Here is a 25370-nt window from a genome sequence, read left to right on the forward strand (position 1 = left end):
TGTCAAAGTCAATTGTCAAATATGTGAAATGACATTAAAGAAAATAACAAACCTAATTTTCCAATTTTATTACTAAGTACAAAGAGGAATTAAAGTAATATTTCATTGCACTTAAAATAATAAAAAACATGGAAACTACGCCCGATAATGATAATAAATATAAAAAATGCAGAAAGAAGCAAAATAAATTTAGTTTAAGAAAAATTCGGTTATCCTTAAAATTCAGGCCCGATATACTAAAGATGGTTCTAAACATGAGGCTAGTTATAAAAAAGAAAAAGGATTTAATAAAAAGTTTAAAACATAATTTAAAAATGGTAATGATTTCCTTACTTTGTAACAATAATTAGAGATTTTCTCATATTATATAAAAAAATAAGATATCATTCTTTTTTGTAATAACATTTGTTTAATAGGGATTCAGTAAAAGAAAGACCTCATGTACTCAGACAAATGAAAACATCTTGGACAATGAAACTACTGTAGAAACTTGTTTACAAAATAAGAAAAATTCCTACACTCAAACTTTGGAAATAAAGAGTACTGATACTTCAAAAGAAGTATCAATAGAAAGTAATGAAGATTCATCATCAAAATCATGGAATGTGCAATCCAATGGTGACAAAGAGAAAAGTATCGCTGAACAAGTTAAAGAAGTAGCACAGAGCACTCTTCAAGAAAGTGGCATGGTGTATGTTGAGTCAGCAGGGATGTACTATGATTATAAGACTGGTTATTACTATAATTCTGTAAGTAACTTACAAGCATCAATAATAAAATATATTTAGAATTATAAAACAATGGACCATGTTGTTATCTGATAAAAGCTGTGATGGTGGTGGTGATGCGCAGAATACAAATAAGAATATTATACATATTCTTATTCAGCTTATTTTGGGCTTGTACTTGGCATATATGTGACCCAAAATTATTAACAATAAAGCAATGAGTGCTATTACATGTACACAGTCATATTCATACTGAAACAATATGTATTGAGCACAATACTGGTGGCAAGAAGTCATAATCTGTCTAATAATATATTTTATTAGTGAAGATTTGTCATAATTTTATTAACAACTAACAATGAATGTCAAATTATGGGAGTGCTAGATTGCACCAGGTTAGGTTCACATTATGCTCAGTTCTACAGTAGTAATGTAACATTTTTTTCATGTTGTAGGAACTTGGTTTATATTATCACACTGACACTGGTTGCTATTACTACTACTCAAATGAAAAACAAACTTTTGTTTTTCATTCATATCCTGAAAAGAGTGCAGAAAATGAATCTTTGAAGGCCCATGAAAGGAGAAAGGCAAAGAAAAATAAAAAGGTAAATTTATTTTTCATGATTTATTAATTAAAAGGTTGTTTTTATGAAATTTTAAAATGATATTTTAAATAATAGTAATTACAAAGTAATTGTTGCATATAAGATTATTTAATAATAATTATTTTTTTTAGGCCTCCCGTTCTGATGATGTTGAAAACCTGACGAAACAATTCACTCAGGTTTCACTCCGAGGCTCAACCGCCTTAGGTAAATAGATTGCTACTAGTTGCTACCAAATACAAACATCTGAAATGTTATATTACAGGAAAAAGAAGGTGAAAGCAAGCCTAAAAGAAGAAAAACTGAAGCAAAGAAGTTGACAGAAACTGTAGACTCTACAAAAATGGATGATAATACAGAGACTGTCAGTGAAACAATAGAAAATATAAAAGATGAAATCACTATGAAGACACCATCAGTAGAAGAGGAGCTGGAAGATGGAGAATGTAGTGAAAGTGGTAGTGAAGCAGATAATGAAAGCACTTCTACGGAAAGTGATGATGGTAAAGGATCTTTTGCTGTTCAATGATTGTTTTATGTTAAAATTGAATGTATTGTATGTATTTTGAATGTATTACAATAAATAGTTTATTGGAAACTTAGCTATAGCTAATTGGCTATAGCTTAATGGAAATGTGTATACACATTGTACTACAAATCTCATTTACATTTGCAAAATATTAATAAAATTTATATTGCATTATAAAATATTTTGTCACAATGCCAAAGTATATGCCAAAAACGGGCATAGAGAATTGAAGTTTCATCCATTTTTAAGATATTGCTTGTTCAGTGGTGACAGTTGACACTATGATTTAGATAACAAGCTGAAGAAAAATGTTAATAGGTTTTCCCTCAAAGTAGATGGAAAAATCTAATATCAAAGATATTATAATAGGCGGAAAGTGAGGATATATCTTCGTAATGGGAGGATCACTTAAAGCTCTGGAGAAAAAGATATAATTTAAGTAAAACTTTATTTATGTAAACACAACAGTCTTGTATTCAATTTTCACTCAGGGTAAATTAATTATTTTACAAAAAACTAAATATAATTATTCTCTCCCTTTAGTATAAATATTTTGACTAAAATAGTATAATAACTGCAATTAATTAGAAATCCTTATTTCCAGAATGTGTAGCTAAACATCACCCACCATGCATGAGGATAATAGTTCGAGAAACTAACTTGCCCAAATTGAAAGTGGGCACTTTGTATCTTATAACGAAAGATGGCGGAACTTTAGGACGTGAAGGGGACCATCATGCTATTATAATAAAAGACCATAATGTGTCCAGAGTAAGTGTTTACAATATTATTCTGTTTCATATATGCAGATATTTTTAAATGTTGCTTAATAAATTAGGAATTTTTTTGTTATCAAATATTTCCAAAACAAAATATTTCTATTCCCAAATGATCATTCTTTGTTATAATAATCATTGGATAGTGGAGATTCATATGTAATATTAAAATAAACTTAACTGGTTAAAATCTTACATTTATAATGTTTGTATGGCTGCCTGGAAATTGTATCACAATAAATATATTTTATTTCAACCAGTCCATTGCTGTACATCTCAACTATAGCGCAATTTACCAAGTCCAATTCCATTTTGAATATAAAATTTCATCAAAATCTGCCCAACTATTTAGGAGGAGTAGGATGACAAACATATACAGGGTGGAATTGTCAGCGCCACTTTAAATGAAACCACAGTTTTAACTACTCTATAAAAGCCTAATATAATTCGGAAAAAAAATAATTCTCAAAAATGAAAAAGTTTTTTTTTCAAACAAAATAAATAATAAAATTATCGTTTTAAAATAAAACGCCATTTGTAAAGTATAACATAGGCACGCACACACTTACCTGTCAAAGCGGCAACGTCGCATACGTATGTGTGCGTGACACGAAATACAGGTATGGATAAAAATCGTGAAATGAAAAAAAAATCCTACGTCTAAACCGTTGAGGTGCCTTGATTATTTTTTTTAATTCTGGGTTTGAAATATTTTACCCTATATGCAGTTTCAGTTAAAGAAGCGCTGCCTCTTCCACCCTGTATATAGAAGTAATTATTATTATATCAGTGATATACTAAAATATATTTTAGAATTTCAATATATTTATATTGGCTTTATTATTTTGCAGAATCATTTGGAAATTAAATATGACATGGATCAAAGAGTTTATGTTGCAGTTGATTTGGGATCTAAAAATGGAACTATATTGAATGGTACAAGAATGTCAGAAAATCAAGAAAGAAGTAGTCCTATGCAGGTAATGTTGTAATACAATTCGTAAACTAGTATTTAAAAACATATCTTACATAATGAATTGTAGGAATTGATGTAAACTAAACCCTGATAGTGATGTAACTATTTTTTAAAATTTGGAGGATCTCACTATAAGATGATAGAATAAGTGTTTTTGGTATGTTTTAGAAAAACTAAAAATACATGTTGAATTAGGTTAATTTAAATCTAAATGTTTCTTCAACGGCTATCAAAAGCCAAAGTACCAAAAATAATAGCAAAAATTAGATTTGAAGCGGCAATTACCCACAGTACTAATAGTACACTACGTTATATAGGATACTAGATGTAAATAATGTAAATGAATTTAAGAGATATAGGACTCTAAGTTAAACACACCAAAATAGAATGTCCAATTTTTAGTGACCTAACATAGTGAATCCATTATGATTATTATATTTCCCGTACACAGCAGTAAAAGGCACAAGGAACCTCGTGTAACGACACTCCGTTCCCCACTTTCCACCTAATTAATGCCGTTTGTGATGGTTTCTCATATTACAGATAGTTCACGGCAGTACAATACAGCTGGGGGAAACAAAGTTACTGTGTCACATCCACGCCGGGAACGACACATGTGGACATTGTGAGCCTGGACTTATTATGGAAAGTGAGAGAAATTTATTAATATAATACTTTAAGAATTATTTATTCTTACAAGATGTTATAAATATGTGACTAAATGTTGTATCTATCTTCTATTGTAAATAAATAATGTCTAATTAAAATCTACAATTAATATTTGGCATAACGACGAACATGCTTTGTTTTAAAAATAAGAATTTATAAGATATGTTACAATTCGGTATGTAAATATTCTGTGAAATATCAATATAGCGTTCCACTTTCAGGCAAGAAAGAGTTTAAAATGAAACTTTACAGTAATAAAGCATCAAAATAATAGATAGCCTATAGTTTTTATAAAAAAAATTGTATAATTTTTCTACAATATAACAAGTCAGAGCGGACGAAGCCGCATTTGGGTCGCTAGTGAATAATGTATGTAGTTTAATATGACATAAATAAAATTTAAACCACATGTAATAGCTCAAGAAAAAGAAAAAGTAGCATACACAAGAACCTGCAGTGTTCAAAAGCAACACCAATTGGAATTGGCACGTTTAAAGAACAAATACGCACCGAAACCACTAGCTATAGAAGAAACGGCGTATAATGATAGAGCTCAAACGAGAAGAGAGAAGGTCGGGTCTTCACATCACGCGGAGAAAACGCAGAGTAGTGATATTAATACGTAAATTTTTGTTTATTTTTTTAATTTTGAAGCTTATAACTATAAAATAACGTGTCTTCATTAAAGAACGATGTTTCAAAAGTAATGAAAGCATGGTGAAAGCTTGAATATATTCGGAATTGAAAATAACTGATTCCCTCGGGTTGGAAGTCCCTCAATAATAAAATTGTAGATATTTTTTGTTAATTTATACTTATTATTTATCTTTTTCCTGAAGTACAAAATATTTTAATTTATTACGTATCTATTATTTAACTTATTCCTTTTCTATAAAATATTTTGTTTTCTTATAACAGATTTATTACTGAAGAGAATAAAGGTTTCAAATTACTAGAGAAAATGGGCTGGTCCAAAGGAGAAGGGCTCGGGAAGGAGGGACAAGGTGAAAGAGAGCCGGTAAGATAGCATTATTGTTATGAAATAACTTAAAATGTCATGAAATTCTTTATTTTTTTTAAATTTCATACTTAGAAAGTAAGGACATTTCATCAATAATATGGTGTTTTATAAATGCTTAAATCTTTATTAGTTTTTTCAAAGAATTTTTTTTTCATTAAAGCTGAAAAGGGCCGGCGTTGTATTATATGTTTTGGTCTTATTTGGTCCATAAAGATTTACCATTTTTTTAGCATTTTTACAGTTTTATTATTATTAATTAAAATGTTGTCTTTATTCTAGCACTAAACCATACAATATAAATTGCACGCTATATCCAGGCATACAGCAGGTTAGGCAGCGGGAACTTAGTGTTAAAAAAATAGTATCATTTATTTCTAAATCTTAACCTAAATCCTTATTAATAACATTAAAATTAAAAGATAATCTACATGTCGATTGAAACCCGATGTAGTCAGGTTAGCTACTAAGATAGCTAAGAAACTAAAGCCGGAAGTACTTACCGGATATCGCGTCTATTAAGTGCATTAATATCTAATTAAGTCCATGTACAGGATGTATTCCGTAAGCAAATCTGGATATAGATAAAGATAAATAAGATAAAGATGTCCATCTTTGACAGCCATTGAGAAGCTAACGCAATGAATTATTATACTCCCATTAGGGTCCGACGTGACTAATTAGTTCACCTGAATATATTTAATGTTCCCAGCAAAAACGGTCCGCAAAAAATCTGTTCGAAATCGCGCATCGGATTGCATCGCTTAGGGTTCAGCCTGTTATATTAAAAAAGGTTATTTGCTTAAATTATACGTAAAAAAATTTTCAAGAAGAAATTATTTTGAATTAGTTTTTTTTTTGGTATTTTCACCTACTTCTATACTTATATTAAAATTATAACTGGGGGCATTTATATATGTAATAGAACCCAAAACAATGATTTTTAATTTTTTGATCTGTTTGTACTTAGGTTTTTTTTTGTCTGTGCGTATGTTCACGCTAATTTCAGAAACAACTTAACTGAATAAGTACAGTTTTCACTTTTGTATTTTGGAAAGCTTCCCTTAACATTTTTTTTTATAAAAAAAAATGAATGTTTTATTGAATTGGCTTAAAACTTTATCTATCCATGTATATATTGTTTTTAAAATTATAATATTATTAGATCACTACTTTAATTCAAATGAGAAAATAAATAATTATGTAGTACAAGCGGGCGAAGCCGCGAGCGGGTCGTTAGCACTTAATATAATTATAGCTAAATCTATACAAAAACCAATTTACCTTAAATGTTAACATAATATTTATTCATACGGTACAAAATTTTAGGACAGGCGTATTATTACAGTACATTGCCGCTTTTTATACCATGCATGTTTCATCTGAAAAAACGAACAATTTAAATATAATCATTAAAGTTGATTTAAGAGAATTTGAATTTTATGTATTTTTAACGATTGTATCGAAAACACATTTCCAAGTAATTGTTTTATAAGTACCACAATTATTTTATATTTATCCGCGAAACCCTAAAACCTTTTATTTTCGTAATGACTCGCCGTCTGTAGGTCAGCCGGGCGTGGGCCTACCTGCTCATTTAAAACAATTTGCTTATTTTTTTTACGATGCTTAGATTAGATGCGAGCGAATGACGGTCTGCCATTAACTTGTGTCCAGACGGTGACGTTAAGGGTATGCGGTTGCTTGCACTTTTATAAGTGTTTGCACTTTTTAAAATTACATAGATGTTTTAAACAATATGATTAATGTTATTTAATGTCTAAATATAAATAACTACAAAAAAAATAAAACAAATATGTGTTATCAATAGTTTTTTGATATGATTTAAAATATTCATATTTTATTAAAGTTAACAAATCAGTATTTAATAAATAATGAGGTCGTCGTGGCGCACTCCGGCATCTGACTGTAAACGTAATAATTGTGGGCTTAATCCTCATTCGGAAGAAAGATATCCTATATTATAAATTTGAAAGTAACTCTGTCTGTCTTTTACGCAATCAGGACTAAACCGCTAATTTAATTGTGATAAAATACTCATATAGAGATACTTGAGGGTCTCCGGATGAACATGGGATACTTTTTTCTTCATATTTGTAATATTTTCGATATATACCAATATATTAAAATACTTATTAATTTGACATGCAATTTATTCCGCCATGTTAATAACAACCGTCGTTGCTAAGCAACGATTTGCAAAGTTTGTTGTTAGAAAACGTCATCCAAAATGAGCTTGCTTAACGCATCTCTCTATTGAAAACTGAAAATAATTACATAAATATATTTAATAAATATTAATATTGTTCAAGCGGGCGTAGCCGCGTTCGGGTCCACTAGTATTATATAAATTATATTAAATTTCGGAAGACCGTATGCACGAAAAAAAACGTTTGAAAAATATCATATTTTTTTTAGTAGGTATTTCGTTTCCATAGAATCGTAAATTTTCAACTGACCAATGAAAATGTATTGGAATCATGTTAGAATAGAGACTGTTTGATTATATTTGATGTATTGTTTCCTAGCCCTCGGGAATACAAATGTCTGTGGATAATTATTCATAGCTTTGACTATATATGTGTGTGCATGTAAAATTTTCTTGTACTATTTAAGTCTTACATAGCGTCTTGTATCGTATATAGATGTTTATGGACTTGGATCTCTCATAAACAATGAAACTTGTTTTATTCCAGAATGAAATAATGTGATGTGAAAATATAGTTCATATTTTTATTTTATCATTACATTTACTAAGTTATTACTGATAAATATGATTTTTTATTATAGATGAAAGAAATTAGATTTTGAAAGATTGATGAAAATTAGCTTCATGCAGTATCACTAGCGGGGTAGTCTGAGAGAACGGTGCGCCAAATGCTACCTTCTCTATATTCCTCTTTCGCCTCGCCCAGTATCATCAACTTCTTCATACATGCCCTCCGAGGGTCTTCATGCTTTTAACGTGACCAGTATCTTTTATACTATGTTTTTGAAGGTCAACCGAAGTCAGGAATTTTTGCCATTCTTTCATCACTCATTCGTTCGACGTGCACAAACTTGCTGAGCACGTTCTTCTTCAGTCTCAGCGTGACATCCTCGCTAGTACCTACCATTCTGTTTATCTCTTCATTTATTTATTTATTTATTTATTGCCGATTCGATAAGCTAAGCTGATTCCGCATATCCTACGAAAAGATCGCGTCTCCACAGCATTCATCTTTCTTTCATTCTTTATCAAATGAACATATTTTATATCTAAAATATTTAAAAATGAACAGTACGCGTAAGCAGTAAGTAAGTACTCATAGGTACATTTGTGTGAGAAGGAACAACCTTGGAGTTTTGGGTCACTATCATTTTGCATACCAATTCATCAAGAATTAGATTTATCACGTTCAATAAATCAGCAAGTCGAGCCAAGTCAAACGTTTGGTAGATTACCCAACAGTACAAATGACTGCATTACATTGATATAGTACGGGTAACAATGCTTGGCAACTAAGGAATCAGCTCTCATATCATGAGACCTTAATGTCTTCGATAGCATCTCGAGTGAAGGGAGTGACTTATGTTTACGTCGCTTGATGCCTAATCTGTACCTACGGAAATTACGTTCTTAAACTTTTAATGTCTGTTGCAATCGTAAAAGACAGTGTTAAAATTTATGAAGATCTCGGTGGTTTCGCAAAATTTAACTTTTAAATGTTTTTGTAATACGTTTATTGCTCAAAACGTTGTAAGATCGAAAAGATGAAACACATAAAAATATATTGTTTTCTTTTGTTTGTGAGATTTAAATGAATACCTAACTACTAACTACCTACCTAACTTAAAATTGTCTTTAGTATGTTAATTCATACATTTCATCAACTTTAACACACACATACATTACATAATTAAACAAAAAAATATATGTTTCATATAAATAATATTTATTAAACATTAAACTCACTTATAGAAACTTGTTGAAATGAAACCGCCATAATTATCGCTTGAACCACCGACTATAGTATAGGAGGCAATTTAGTCATTTGTCGCATGTCCGCCGTAAGGGCTGCCATTATTGCAATCGGAGGTATCGTCTCTCCATCTCCATCTATCACGATCGATACGTGTCTGTAATTATGATGAATTATAGACCTGGAGGTAGCTGATGGAGGATACCTTCATTATTTAAAATTATTGAAGTTACTAAATTATAATATATGTATAGAAGTCTTTTTGTAATTTTAAAATTATTTAGACGGTCGTCGCGCAAGGGCACAAGTGTGTGAGTGTAGCGCGACAGTTGTGGATTCGATCCCAAGTGAAGGAATGAATTATTATTTATTAATATATTTTATTTCTCCTCTCGGACACTAAAGCCCGGCTTTGAGTTCTGTCACTCTACTTGTAAAAATTGCCTTGAAAAATTCTGCGTAAAGTGGGTAACAAAGATTCTGAACACTAGGTTCCCTCTGCCTGCTCAGCTGTAAAAGGCTTACGGCGTGAAGCTGTTTCTAAAAATTTAACGTCATATTTATTTATACGTACATATATTAAAAGATAAATCACAATTAATCGTCGAGATATTTCATGCTCAATTTATATTTTGATGAGATTCTCCCAGTCGCAAAAAGTAGTGTCTGGGGGCAGATGTTAGGCATAATTCATTACCATTCGACGACCTGAGAGCAATATACCATATATTGCTCACAAAGTCAGACATGCAAGCGAGACGTATGTTTATTTAATGGCCCTAACTCACTGTTTTCATTTTTGACATTTTTAAAGTGTTATTCCACACTTAGGAAAGAAAAATACTTAACCAATCGTCTTGGACGTGTTCCAAGAGGTGCGGGTTCAAATCCCGCTACGTTTAATTTTATACCTTTTATAAATAAGTATTTCTCTGTTTTTTATCTTTATCAGCCCTACGTATCCTGAGTCCAACATTGTAATAAGGCACGATTCACACATCATATTTCATCGACCAATGAGGCACAGCCACAGGTCGCGGCCGTATTATATGTCATTAAGGAAACCACGGCCACCCATGGATTCGAATCCCCTATTATTTTAGCCGTAAGGTCTCAAGTTCTACACCCGTACGGGGAAGTGGGTACCGTTGCCTCCTGTACCCTCGCGCTGATTGTAGGTAATTTATGCTAGAGATTAGATGACGGAGATTTGATCGGAGACACACGCGTTTTTACCCTTGCGGTTGCCGTCAGATCGTATTCTTCGTTGATGATGTTGATGATAAAAACTCGTTGTAAGTCAAGTAAGGGAGATAATGCCTGTCCATTCTATTAGATATTTAATTTATACGCCGCTAGGAGGTTTATTACTTGTCGATCTACAAGTGGAATTCGATTTGGGTTACGTCTATATATTTTTTTTCATTGGAAACAAATGAATGTATTGTATACTATATTATGTAAATATTTCATAGATTTTGGTACAAAAATGAACTTAATTGTTATTGTTGCATATCTCTAAATGTCAAAACACTCTGTTCTATCAAATATAAATTTATATTTCAAAAGTATGAAAATTAAATATTAATTTAAATTTACTCTTGTAACCGATAACCCTTTGTTTTTTCTATTGATTTTTGTCATCTGGACTCTTAATTTCAAATATAAATTCACGTTGTGTCCTATAGACATTATATATTTGAATACCCAGCAGTAATTTCAAGCGATGATTATCCACTATTTAAAAACAAGCAATCTTTAGTATAGTTAAGCCTCGCCTGTCTGCTATTTTATTCACTTTTGACTTAACAATGACTCGCATTATCACCCCCCATTAGCGGAGCCTGTATGACGATTTCAGAATAAAAGTAAGCTAAAAATAGCTATTTCTTTTTCTGGTAAAAAATAAAGGCAACTGTAATGAAATAAATATGGATTTAGATTTTTTTTATTCCGTTCATTCATTTACAAAATAAAACCCAATATTAAAAAATTAGCATAATTTGATATATCAATAGATTTAGTAATAGATTAAAGTTTATAATATTTGTATGTGGATATTATTAACAATGTGTATATTTCAGTCTACTTAATATTTCTATTAGACATCGTCGAAGATTTGACATATGATGAAAAATTGAAAAAATATTAAAAAATAAAGCCTATGCTTTATTTTTTAATATTTTTTCTTTACTTTGAAAAATACAAAATAGTGTATTTAATACTTAAATATTCCTTTATGTTTAACAAACAAAACACTTTAAAATGTCAAAAATAATATAATTAATTTGATCGTCGTTAAAATACATTACGTAAAAGTAAACCGCTTGACCTTCTTTAAAATACTTGTTAATTATCATTTCTTAATCAAGTAAAAATACCTACCAAATGTTCATTTCGCCATTATTTTTAGTCCACTTATTACAACTAAGTTAAAATATCATGCTTATACAGGGTGGAAGAGGCAGCGCTTCTTTTATTGAAACTGCATATAGGGTAATATATTGCAAACCCACACCTAAGAAATTAAACAAGGTACCTCAACAGTTTAGACGTAGGATTTTTTTTTTCATATCACGATTTTTATCCATACCTGTATTTCGTGTGACGCACACATACGTGTGCGACGTTTCCGATTTGACAGGTAGGTGTGTGCGTGCCTATGTTATACTTTACAAATGGCATTTTATTTTAAAACGATAATTTTATTATTTATTTTGTTTGAAAAAATATTTTTTTCATTTTTGGGAATTTTTTTTTTTCCGAATTATATTAGGCTTTTATAGAGTAGTTAAAACTGTGGTTTCATTTAAAGTGGTGCTGACAATTCCACCCTGTATATGGTTTTAACGCAGTTACTAGTGTAATATTATACGTATGCTCTTATCTCGGCACTGTCGCCTCGGTCAGCATTCCAAACAATGTGTGAGTGAGTGTTGTGTCAACACGCGCACCGCCTCTTTACTTTGTTTGGACACTGAAATGAACTCGTATGACAATACTGTATGACTAAATCTTCACTCGAAATTAAGAGATGTATGGACTGAAGCGTGAATTAGTGCCATGTTATTTCTTTTAGAAAGGGTGTAGGAAGGGTAGAGAGTGAGAGCCTAGTGTTAAGACATTCCGCTTTCCATTATTCGCCTAATTCTGGAGGCATTGCTCGACGCCAGAGCAAAAAAAGGAAATATTCATATTATATTTCATTTCCTCGAGTGAGAATCGAACCCACAAAACAAACAATACATTGAAAAAAAAAAGACTTTTACTTATTGATCGATAAACTTTTCCACGGCGGTTAACTCCGAAACAATAGAAACATATCCGCAGCCGACGACAGCTCCCAGCGAGCACTATGATTTACTAGATTTCAATGCATTTACAATAAGTTCTATTCAGGTGTAACGGGTCGTTGGTACCGACGTCAGTTGCATTACAAAAGAAATACTACAGAAGTGCCCCATTCACAGCGATAAGTGATTTTAAATCAATGGACTCGCCTCCCTTCATTTTTTTATGTGGGTAGATAGAAAAGGAAAAGTTTAAAGGAAGTGTGTGCGCTTAACTCCAGCCCTGCATAATTAGCTGTTGACAATGCTTGTAAGTGAATAACAAACACCGTCGGCGCACTCGGGCCCCGCTCGAAACATGCTTCAACCGTGAATGGGGTCGATTCACCGTCGCTTGTGAGTCGCGCACGTCGTCCGCCATTTGTCGTGCTATTTTGTTGTTTTTGACTTCCGTATACGCTGTTTCTGCTCATATAGTGCGGTGAGTAAAGGGTTAGTGTTGAGACACTCCGTTCTCCACGTTTCGCAAAATGTGGCATTGCGCGTAGATTGATGGTACTCATAGCCGCGTTTTGCCTAGTTATCAGAGGGAAGAAATAAAAATATTAAATATTTCCTCGAGTAGGAATTGAACCCAAAACAGTCGCGTTTACAATCACATTTTTTTTCCCATGTGCAACGATGGCCTGTTCCATACAATGTTGCTTAAAACGATGTAGCCTTTATGAAAAAATAAGTGAGTCTGCTCGCGAGCGAGTGATTTCTTTAAAATTGCCGTCCACCCAATGTCTGACGACAATAAACTTTATTTTCGGGACCTTAGCAATTCGAGGTCTTAAAATATTCCCTTTTTTTTTCATTTTTGGCGAAACTTGTTGTTTAACCGGTCGAAAAGGCATAAAATGAAAGATTAAGAAAAAATGATTAAATGTTTAAATCAATCTACTGCTAAACCTTCAGTGTGCACCGCGCGAGCTAATGCAATAATAATGTCTCATTATGCGTGGACTTTTTAAATAAAGCTTAAAATTGTATGCATATTTTTTTAGCTTCACGCTGTATCCCGCAGAGAACAGGATAGGCTGTGATTCCCACATAGTGTTAAAACACTCCGTTCTCCATTTTCCACCGAATTCTGGAGACGTGTTCAGCGACGGAACTCCACGTTGGGCTTGTCTCGACACTGTCACATTTACAGTCATATGTGTTCCTGCGCCACTACTTGCCTATTATATGCATATGTTTAATTGAATTTTGATCTTATATTTCCAATACGTTCTTACATTGTAAATTTCTTCAACAAATACATGTTGAAATGAAATTACATATAATACAATAAATACGATAGTTATAAACGAAGTATAATTGTACAATTACATGCCGTTCACAGAGGGTCGTGAACTAGTTTACGGTCTTGCAACTCTATATGCACTATAGTCTATAATTCATTTTTAGAGAGAAATACGTTCCGTTGCTTTGTTTCTACTGTTTTTACAATGTTAAGGATATTATGCTCATGGGCGTAGCAATAAGGGGGACCGTGCTCATCCCGGAATAGCTTGTGCCCACCCCACAATATTTAGCCTTGAAAAATTAAAAGAAAATCTGTCTAAAGCTAAATTCCATTCCAGAACCAGAAGATATCTCTAGATACGCCCATGATTATTCAAGAGTTATGTTCAATTTGTCCAACAAACGGGTATTTCGTAAATCTTGCCCGCGGCCTCAAAGCCGTCACGTCAAACTTCACCCAAAGCGAGTGAACGTTAGTGAAACAATGTTGCAATGACGAATGGGCGGTATAAATGCATATCAAATTAAGGAACGAATGTTTTCCTTGTAGCCTTCTTTCTATGTTTGCATTTTCCTGCGAATAATATTAACTATTTTCTTAGCAATTTACATAGATCGCTATTAAATTGTTTGTTTTCTAGAAAAGCAGGATTATATTTATACTAGCGGACGCGCTTTCGCTTGCGTATTTAGGGGTGAATTCTAAAAAAAACACGAAACATGTATTCAATGAAATATTTTTATAAGAGTGTAAATTTAAAATTTTATAATAATCGGTGGCGTTTTAAAGATTTACGGCTGTGCGTGCGTCTTACCTCAGTCAGTGAGGACAAGTCCTTTTATATATATAGATAAAAGATTATAGAACATTAAATTTACCAAAATAGATATAATATATTTGAGAAATTATATAAAAATAACTTATACAAAAATAGATATGACTTACAAGAAAGAATCTGAATGAAATATTTTCGTTAAAAGCAACATTATCTTTAAAAATAACACCCACGCAATACTCCAAGGAGCTTTCTTGTAAAATGATATTTGACAAAAATGATCTGTATTTTATTGCTAGCCTGACAAAATAAAAAATATTTTTGTTAAATAATAAATATTTAGGCTTCAAGTGTATATATTTTTAGCTTAACGCTAAATTCTGCACATAGCAGGTTAAGCAGAGGGTCTATGTGAACCTAGTATTAAGACGCTATTTACAGTTTCCCATTAAGACACTTCCGTTTCCCACTTTCTGTCGAGTTCTTACAATTGCGTGTTGTATAGCGGAACTCAACGCTGCGCTTTATCTCGTTACCAGAGCAAGGACATGACAATACGAAATATTTCATTCCCCCAAATGGGAATCGAACCCACAATCGTCAGGTTAACAGTCGTACGTTTGTGCCTCTGCGCTAATATGAATTATTAAAATGAAAATACCACATCTCGAGAAGTACAATAAACTTGAAGAAATGTAAATGACCAGCCAGGATATTCACCAGCCACAGTTATAGCTGACCGACTTGTATGTCATTGGGTCTCACTTATAATTGCAAACTACCCTCGTTTCCATGTGCAGAGGTGTCTGGTTATTCCTTCAATTTATTTGTTCCAATGTGAGATTACCACAATTCGAAAGGTAAAAACGAAACCCTTATAGGATCTCTTTTTTGTCCGTCTGTCCAGCGCATAGCATTTCCATTGGTTTTCTTTGATAATGTGCATCACAATATATTTCAATTTTACCAAGATCCGAAACATTGTACACCGATCCGAACTCTATGGAAAATGCGTGGAATGAATTTCTTCATTTCTCAGAGTTAAAGTTGTCAAGTTATTTTAAAGTAATGTAAATATTTTATTTAAACCTTATTTTTTTCGAAATTTGTGAAAATTATAAAGGTTCCGAATATTAAAATTACTAAATGCGTAACGCTCATAAAATTGAATATCATTAAAAGTCTATTATAAAAGGGCTAGTTTTTTTAACAAAATAATCACATGAATTTAAACTCAAATATCGTCATAAATGTTCATAGTTCATAGTAAACGATCGAATGTATGAATGAAAAAATATATTCCAGTGTAACTTTACAATCAGTTTTTACATACCGCCTACTCAATTAGCATCAACCGTGTTTAAGAACCAGTCCCTATAATGCTATGTACTGCCGTATTCAATTACCTTCACATATTATATAGCGTTTATTTTATGCCTATCCACAGAGATTTTCATATAAACTCTGTAATTGTCAAATAAAAAAAAATGATTGTGACATTTCAGAAAAATTCATTTACTATTTTTTTTTCAAACAAAGTGAAATCGCAGAAAAAGCCTGTCTTCGTCCACAGCTGGCCATAGATCTCTCCAATGTTTAAAACGTATATTAATGTTATTGTAATATACTGTTTCTAAATAGCTAGAACGACAAAATATTTTATTATTTTTGAAAATAATTCAAATCTGCTTCACGCGGTATCCTGCACACAGCAGGGTAGGTTAGGAATCTAGTGTCCGTTCCCCACTTTCTGCCGAATTCTGGAGGGATTGCGTGTTGAGTGGCAGAACTCAACGCCGCGCTTTGCCCCGACACCAGAGCGAAGAAATGGAAATATATATAATAATAATAATAATATATATATATGTTGGAGTCTTTAATAAATTCAAGTTCAACTCCACTCGCAAACACTAGCATCCTGTCTGGACAGTTATGAGTAGCGTATATAACATTTAAATTGAAAGTTTACGATTGTCTTTATCGATATTATATTTGCACAGGGTGTGTAAATATGGCCATATTGTGGCAGTATGGACGTGGACCTACAGGCGATCATCGAATTTATCTAACTTTTATTGTTTTTTTTTTTAAATGTTCTTACGTTCTTAACTTCGAAGTGATAAAACGCCTTCTTTATTAATTCTAAATGTCATCGTTACGTTCGAAATGAATCTGTTTGGCGATTGACAAGCAGACTGCGTGAAATACGTGTTTAGTACACGGTCTGTGTGCACGTTTTGCACGTTGTAATTTTTGCATTTATATTGTGGTATGAACTTTACTAAGTTTATATGATTCGTCAAGTAACGTATTTCTCCGAAAATATTTATGTGCAACAGTACCTTCTGAAAATATATTTGAATAAAATAAATCATCTTCACGCTGTGATGGCAGAGAGCCTAGTGTTAAGACTCACTCCGTTCTCCAGTTTCCGCCGAATTCTGGAAGCATTGTGAGTTGAGTGGCTGAACTCAACGCCGCGCTTCACCTCGACACCAGAGCGAAGAAATGGAAATTTAAACGTAAATAAATATTAATAAAGAAAATATATTATAGTTTTCCTAACGAAACTTGATTCCAACATCAAAATAGAACACCTATACGCAATTTACATGCAAATAGGTAAATACATTGACACGCCAAGCCAAGTTAAATATCATCACTGATAACTAACTGCAATAAAATTTTAAACCTCGCTTCGTCTATATATATAAAATCGAAAGGTCACTCACTCATCACGAAATCTCAGAAACTACATGTGCTAGGAATCTCAAATTTTGCATAAGAGTTACTTATAGGACGTAGGTGCTCGCTAAGACGGGAATTTGCAATATTCGACTTCTAAGGGGTTGTTTTTCAGGTCGAAAGTTTGTATGAAACTTCGTTACTACAAATGCTAAGAGTCTCAAATTTTGCATAGACGTCACTAGGACGTAGTCATGGAGACAGAAATTAATAATAACATAGTTCAAGCGGACGAAATCGCGGGCGGGTCGCTAGTATTTTAATACGTTTAAGTAAATGAAATAAAAGAGGAAAGCAATTTTCACAAGCAATCGCCATCACCGCAATCAAGGCATGCACTTGCATGTCGGTCATTCGATAAGAACATTTGTGTGCGACTCGCGACTGTTGACTCGTAAAGCGGCTTAAATGGGTATTGCAATTCGTATGTAGATGTGGGGACACCACGCGAGCCAAGTTCTAGCTTTTGTGATATAGACTGTAAATTTGTTTTTTTTTATTATTGTATTTCATATTTTATAGTATTATGGTTCTGGGACACAAGGGTGTGAGTGTAAGGTAATTTAATCTGAATCGTTGAGTTCCGTCACTCAACACGTAGTGTCTTGAAAAAATCGGCGGAAAATGGGGAACACTAGGTTCCCTCTGCTTATCGGGATTCTTTCTTTACTCTTATAATATATTTGTACATCACACCCTATAATATCTTCTACTTACTTGAGAGGTACTAATTTCTAGATGTTGGAATCTCTCGCGATAATTAGAGAAATTTTAAAATACTATTATAACGTTTATTATCCTACAAATCCTACTAATATTATAAATGTAAAAGTTTGTGAAGATGGATGTTTGTTCTACTTTCACGCAAAGACTACTGAACGGATTTAGATGAAACTTTCCATAAGAATAACATAGACTACAACTGATGTATTTTTTTTTTATAATTCGCCTAAATAAATAATATAACAATTACTTTAACAGGCGAACTAGTACCAGAACACTAGTATACATATATTTATTTTCGAGTTTCTTTACTTATGAACTTCACCTAAAACATACGTTTAATAGGATCTTTATGAATTTCTATTGTTAATTTTGATTGCATACAATTCATTGTTAGTAATTAATTTAACTATCTATACTTATAATAAAATCGTAAGAGGGTACGTGTCTGTACTTAGAAGATATTTAAAAAAATGTTATTGGTAACTTTATTAACCTAAAAGAACCCAAAACAATGATTTTTAAAATTTTTGTCTGTTTGTCTGTGCGTTTGTTATCGCTTGTTTCAGAATCGACTTAACCAATTTAGATGCGGTTTTCACTATTCGATTCTGGCAAGCTTCCGAAAACATATAGGGTTTATTTTATGACAATCGGTTCGTAAATTAAAAAGTTATGTCAATTTAAAGTACTTAATTCTACAAATTTGCTAATTGCCGTAACAGTTATTTTATACAACTGTTTTACTGTATTGTCAGAATCTATTTCTTTATTAATATTTCTATTTCAAGCGGGCGTAGCCCCGCACGGGCCAACTAGTATTATATAAAGTAGTTATAATAATTACACGTCAAACAAACTACAGCAGACTTACGTATTTAGTATCTAATATTCCATCTAAGTTACTGCTTCGCGTCCGCCGCATCCAAATAAGCTGTATTATTTAATCAACGCATCGATCGTAATACTATAAGGAGCATAAGGATATCATTTTATTGTTATAGTGCAAGTTACTTTATGAATCCTCAAACAGGTGGTTTAACTTGCATTGTTTATTGAAAGTTGATTTTTATTTAGTAGGTTTATTTTTAACACGAATGTCGTTTACCTACTGCTCAGTATTTAAATTTATTTAAAATTAGTAGTAGTCATAAATATTTTGTTTTATGTTTTTTTTAGTAAACACTTTTCTCAGCTTTTCATAATTACGAGTTTTCATTTTTAATTTTGTTCTTAGTCTCAGCTCTCGTCCGTGTATTTTGATTGCCATTTTCTACATTTTCATCTTAATATCTATTAACTCCATATCTACTTATAATGTTATTTTATTGTTTTACCTTAGTTTTATTGTTTGTTTTTTTTTCAATGTTTTATTTATAGTTGTTTTTTATTTTTTTGCTTTGTTGGATCTAAAGTGTCTGTCAGAGGATAGTGAGTTTAGGGTGTGGAAGGTATAACTGAAGCTTTCACCTATTATAGAAGATATGGCCATATCATGTTTCATTTATAATACAGAATGTGCTTATGTGCTGAATATCTTTACTGTAAACCTTAAATAAGTATGTAGGTAAAATTTATCCTAAATTTGACCAATTTCTATCGATACAGTGATAAATACATCGAGGTCAGGGGTTACTATTAATTACCCTTGTCTGTTTGTTCTTTTGTATAAGTTTAAAAGCTCTCTTCTCTTCACAATTGCGATTTTCCTTTTAAAATATTTCTTTATTCTAAGAAGCACTCACGTTATTTCCGAGACGATGATTATTCATTAAACTGACTTGGAGTATTTCGGTCACGAGATTGTATTGTAATTTGTGTAATAATTATTATATTTACGTCCGCCGGTACTTGTAGTACTGGTAGTCTGTTAATTGTCAGATATGTTTCTATGGCATTTCGACTGAATTACATTCTACTCCTCGATGTCTAGACGAATCTTCTGGTACGATTGACTTAAAAGCTGGCAGAATTTTAATGTTTATTTTTTTAGGGTTCCGTACTTTTTTTTAAAAAAAGAGTCCTTATAAGACCACTTTGTTGTCCCTCTGTCTGTCAAGTCTTCATTTCAGGAACGCTTGGATATATCGAGTTGAAATTCAAACCATATACTCACTTCTACGGCCCCAAGATTTCCTTAAAATATCGTATTTCTTAAAGTTACAAGTGAGGTATATAATGAAAGGGCTCTGGCTAAGCTAAACTTGAAATTCAGAAACAGCTCGAGTCCTCCAATTTTTGTAAGGAACCCTCGGCGAGCCCCGACCCGCGCTTGTCCGGTTTTTTAAATAGTGTTTTCGACATTATTGACATATTGCTAAGTAAACTGTATATGGATTGATATATGCTATTTTTTTTATAATAAAATCCAACAATGCAGATTTTTTTATAAAGTCTATTTCCATCTAAAAGCTATTCCACGTTGAGACATAAAACTTAACAGTTTTTTATATATATATTTCTCATATACCAATTCTGCCTCATGTGCCAACATATGGCTCATATTCCTTATCGTTCCTCCCATCATTAGTAGGTTGTTTATTAAAGTCTATGTACGAGTACCTACATTGACACGTCACTTAACCGTCGCACATTTGATTTATGCTCGGGACTTGCCATCTCGTCGGAACTATCTAGCGCATTTATCAAACTGCATTATGTGCATTCGTCATTATCCATGCTCTGAGTGGAGAATATGCATGAATTATTTCAAAAGAAACCTTTTTTACGCCGGCGTGGTGCTGTTGGGACATATCTGACTTGTAATCGTCTGCTTAAATCCAACTCGAAGGAATATTTACATTTAAATTACGTAAGTTTCTCTGGACTGCTTTGATGAAGTCCAGCAATGGATTTTTGGTATCCATCATAAAATATTTTCAAATATGTGGAAGACGATGTTATTTACAATTATCCTTTAAAATTAGAGAGATAAACCTTTAAGAAACCGTTTTTTTTATTATTTTGGCGAAACCTTAATTAACGCGACATTTCTTAGCAAATATATATGTATATGGACGTAAAAAACTTTAATTGCAAAAGTTGTTTTTAATAAGTCTCATCCTTAAAGATTGTTAACTATTAGTATAGTTTGATTTTCGATATACTTTTTTTGCTAAAATTAATTTTTGGTTCAGATAATTTCTCAGAAATTAATTTTGCTAGAGAATTTTGTAAGTAAAAACCAAAATATTAAACATAATGAAAATCGAGATAGGATTCTTACTTACTTAGCATATATTCTCCCAAATAAAGATATCAAAACGAGTACATGAACAATCAGAATTATCTTATTTATAAAGTGCACCGCGTTCTATCTGAGGCGTGTATCGTCGGGCTCGGCGGGTTGGCGGTGCGCGGGCGGGTTGCGGGTCTAAACTACGTGGTCACAGAGTAGCTACATATTTAATAATTCCTGTAAAAAATGTAAATATCCTAGTATTTACTAATCGCCAGCTTGATTTAATTCAGGTGCTTAAAACAAATAAATATTTTTTAAAAAATAATAGCAAAAATATCATATGATAGAAATGGATTCTTTGGTGTAAAGGGCAAAGCGCCGCGTTGATTTCCGCCACTCAACACGCAATGGCTTCAGAATTCGGTGGAAAATGGGAAACGGATACGTGCGGGTTAGAGCGTGAAGCTATCACAGCGTGGGCTTCAGCTCCAGCAGTACCTTATATTTTTGATTTACTTGAATGATTCTGATAATTGTCGTCTCATCTGATTAGACAAAATGGATCACTGGGTTCAGTCACGCAACATTTATATTAATTTACTAGCTTCTCTTTGGTAAATATAAACTGAGTAATAATAAATCTATTATATACTCTAGGGCAGAGCCAACCGACATGTGCATCACTGCGCTCGCGCAGCCCGCATCCAACGTTCGTTTGTCTTAAATGCTATTATGACCATATACAAACCCTAAGAACACGCCGGCTTTTTTAAATTATATCACTATAGGTTGACTCCTCAGACCTGAAACATAACTCATCTCTATATAAAGCTTTGAACTTTCCCAGATATGGTCTTCACGAGACCAAGGTTCAGTCGGCGAGTCATATAAATAACCAGTGTTTAGGTATAATTTGGAGCGACCATCAAAATTAAGAGGTTCTCGTCAGATTTGGTTTTATTTTTTATTATATTTTATTTATCATGCAAGTTCATTTGTGAGATGCCGTTTTGTTCATTTTTTGTCATATTATTCAATTTTATTCTACACCTTCTTGACGTTTCGAAATACTTTTGTTGTTTTTTTTTTGTTTCTTATTATTTTATTAATACATTCCACTGCCAATCTACCTCTTTGATATAAATTTCCAACATGTTTTAGGTAGGTACTAAATATATTTAGTGTGCAAGTAGAATAACATATTTTAGATCAAGACCAGCACCATAAAAATTCTATAGATATTGAATTATGACATAGTTTATTACTAGGTGTCTATTTTTATTTGAAATATTGTAATTGCGTCCAATAATATACTAAACGAACCTTACACTCGACAGTAAACGCACACGTGCGTTAAATATTAGATAGCGACATTGAAGGTGCCATATATGGAGCTGTTTTGATCTATGCTGCTGAAGCCATAGATCATGATGCGTCTGGCGAACGCGTAAGGCACAGGAAATCTCCACTTCCGCTCGTCTAGGTTCACCGTTCTCGCGCTAGACAATGAACCGCTTAAAAAATCCGTCTGTCTATCGTTTAATGTAATTGACGCGTGCAGGCCAGACCTTTTACGGTCTGATGGTCTGTTTTTTTTTTTAGTGTATTCACTTACACGCATTTATCGACGTTGGGCCCCGTCTGCGCTGTCATAGCAACTCACACTGAATGAGTAATTGATTATTGATGTTAAATTGTTAATGTTTTATTCATTCGCTTGTTATAGCGATTTTTAAGCTTATCTTTAATTATAGCCTTTCTATTTATAATTGTCTTTTTTTTTACATAGATTCCCCTCGTGAGCAACGAGGGTAAAGCTGGTCTGGGGTCATCAAATGACTCAATGGTACCAAAGGCGTCGAACAAATTAGGTCCTGCGACTCTTCGTCTCGCTGCTAGGACGAAGATGCTGCAGCCACCCGCCAAAGCTTTCCAGCAGCCCGTAGAAGATGATTCAGAATAATTGCCAATTGCAATATACATAATTATACTATTATTTTACAGTTAAATAATTTTAAGATATCCTTGTCTTAGTATTTTTCATATATTATAATATTAATATTATTATAAATGTACTTACAGACCAAATCAATACATAAAATAAATTAGACAAAAACATATTTACTTATCGCTATAATGACATCAGTCCAAAGACTGTGACGAAAATTCGTTAAAATATTTCATACGACAAGTCTGCTACGATCGTGTAGTGTCTAGACTGTAAATAAAATATCTTTGCATTTTTATAAAGGCAATGTCTTATAAATATTTATCAATGAAATGTTAATAAAAATAGTTCACTTATAATTGTTGTTTTTTTTTTAATGACACAAGCTATTACATATAGATTAAATAAAAGGTCTACTTTTACAAACGGCTGTTGTGGATTCAAATACGCGAGAAATTCTAACAATTTGTTTTTCAGTTTCAAAAAAATTGTTTTTACTCAGAATTCTAATTAATAAACATTAATAGTGGTTATAAATTCTATAGGATAATGCATCATGCATTACAACAACACAAACAAAGTCATTAAAACATGTTTAAAAAATTAATATATGTATGGATTTAAAAATGCAATAGTAACATTTTCGCATATTCATTAATCACTTTTTTTTCAATATCATCGAGTTGTTTTGAATTGAGGATTAACAATAACAGTTGTAACATATGACTATCATTGTAAAATACATTTCTTTTTAAAATTGAGGCCAGTCGTGGCGCAGGGGTCGATTTCCAGGAAATTAAATATTTATTAAATATTTTTTCGCTCTGGTGTGTTTGTAAAGCGCGGCGTTGACTTCCACCATTCAACACACAATGAATTCTGCGGAAAGTGGGGAGCGGAGTGTCTTAACACTAGGTTCCCTCTGCCTACCCTGTTGTGTGCGGGATACAGCGTGAAGCTGAAAAAAGAATAGATATTATTATTATTTTTTATTATATTTTATGATATTTAATATGACACGGCTGTTGAAATTAATTGGTAAAGGACTTTCTACCGTCATAGTTTCGTTAATGTTTCTTGTGCAAGGAGACGCTTTCTTTTGTTTGGTGCTCATTAGTGAAGGTAGTCCTTCAGCATATTCTTGAACTACTTACAGCATTTTTGTCAAAAATGTTGCCTTTGTGAATATCAGCCTACATTTTTAATGGCTTTTCTGTTTACCCTAAAATTTAAGACAAATTGGGGCCAGCCGTGGTGCATCGGCACAAGCGTGTGATTATAAACGTCAGGTTGCAGTTTCGATTCCCACTCGAAGAAGTGAACTTATAAAATTGTCATTATTATACTTATAATATTATATTTAATTTTTTATAGCATAAAAAGTAAATGTAAATGTTTCATGGATTCATGGTTGATAAAAACGATAATAAACATCGTCATGCGCAGGAGTTAGTCCAGTCTAGCCATCACTTGTCTCCTAATAAAAGGCTATTGAGGCTAACGTTAGCAATTTAACTTAACGCCAGCTGGTAATGGGTTCTATTAAAAATTATCGGTCTGAGGCACGACGTGGACGTAATGTCTCTTGTTTATTTGACTTTGGATTGAGTGGTCGAGTTAATCTGCAGTTTAGGTCTTTATATAACGTGTGTGTTGATTGGTAAGAATTTAATATTTTTAGTGGGGTTTCGTTTCTGAAATATTTTTTTAAATATTGTTAAATATTCATTGCTTTTATTAAAATGCTTCAATTGCTTCCTGTTGTATCCCTCACATAGGCTAGGTAAACAAAAGGAACCTGGTGTTAAGACTTTCCATTAAGAAATTTCGATTTCCCACTTTCCATAGATTTCCGGAGGCAGCGCTTTGTGTTGTTACCAGAGCGAAAAAATGTTTTTTTTTAAATATTTAATTTCCTGGGGATCGAATCCGCAATATGTATTTACAGTCAAACAAACAAACAGGCTCCAAGGTACAATTTAACAGAAAAAATAAATAAAAAGTTCTATTTCTGTAGATAATAGTCATACAATGTAATACATACTTTATTAACTAGTCTAGGCATATTTTTTTATATTAAAAGCAATATCCTTAAGAAAATTACGATAATAAGGAAATATATTCAAC

The 25370-nt window shown here is 32.4% G+C and overlaps 1 protein-coding gene across 3 annotated transcripts; it reads left to right on the top strand.

The window, feature by feature from the left end:
- The first annotated feature begins 31 nt into the window (after window positions 1-31).
- LOC146532121 (uncharacterized) lies at window positions 32-23602 on the top strand. 3 transcript variants are annotated; one of them, XM_085197465.1, is made up of 11 exons: window positions 34-317; window positions 417-749; window positions 1184-1336; window positions 1468-1515; window positions 1602-1839; window positions 2470-2636; window positions 3493-3621; window positions 4161-4266; window positions 4704-4908; window positions 5205-5304; window positions 23085-23602. In XM_085197465.1, the coding sequence occupies exons 1-11, from the start codon at window positions 129-131 to the stop codon at window positions 23256-23258; spliced, it is 1842 nt and encodes a 613-aa protein (XP_085053591.1). In that variant the 5' UTR covers window positions 34-128; the 3' UTR covers window positions 23259-23602. The 3 variants fall into 3 exon arrangements, with proteins under 3 accessions (XP_085053593.1, XP_085053591.1, XP_085053592.1); XM_085197467.1 differs by lacking the exon at window positions 1602-1839 and having other exon boundaries at window positions 32-317; window positions 1468-1543; XM_085197466.1 differs by lacking the exon at window positions 1468-1515.
- The last annotated feature ends 1768 nt before the right edge of the window (window positions 23603-25370 follow it).

Source organism: Heliconius melpomene, chromosome 14, assembly GCF_056956725.1.
Source record: "Heliconius melpomene rosina isolate 202511_hmr_F chromosome 14, ASM5695672v1, whole genome shotgun sequence".
Lineage (NCBI taxonomy): Eukaryota > Metazoa > Arthropoda > Insecta > Lepidoptera > Nymphalidae > Heliconius > Heliconius melpomene.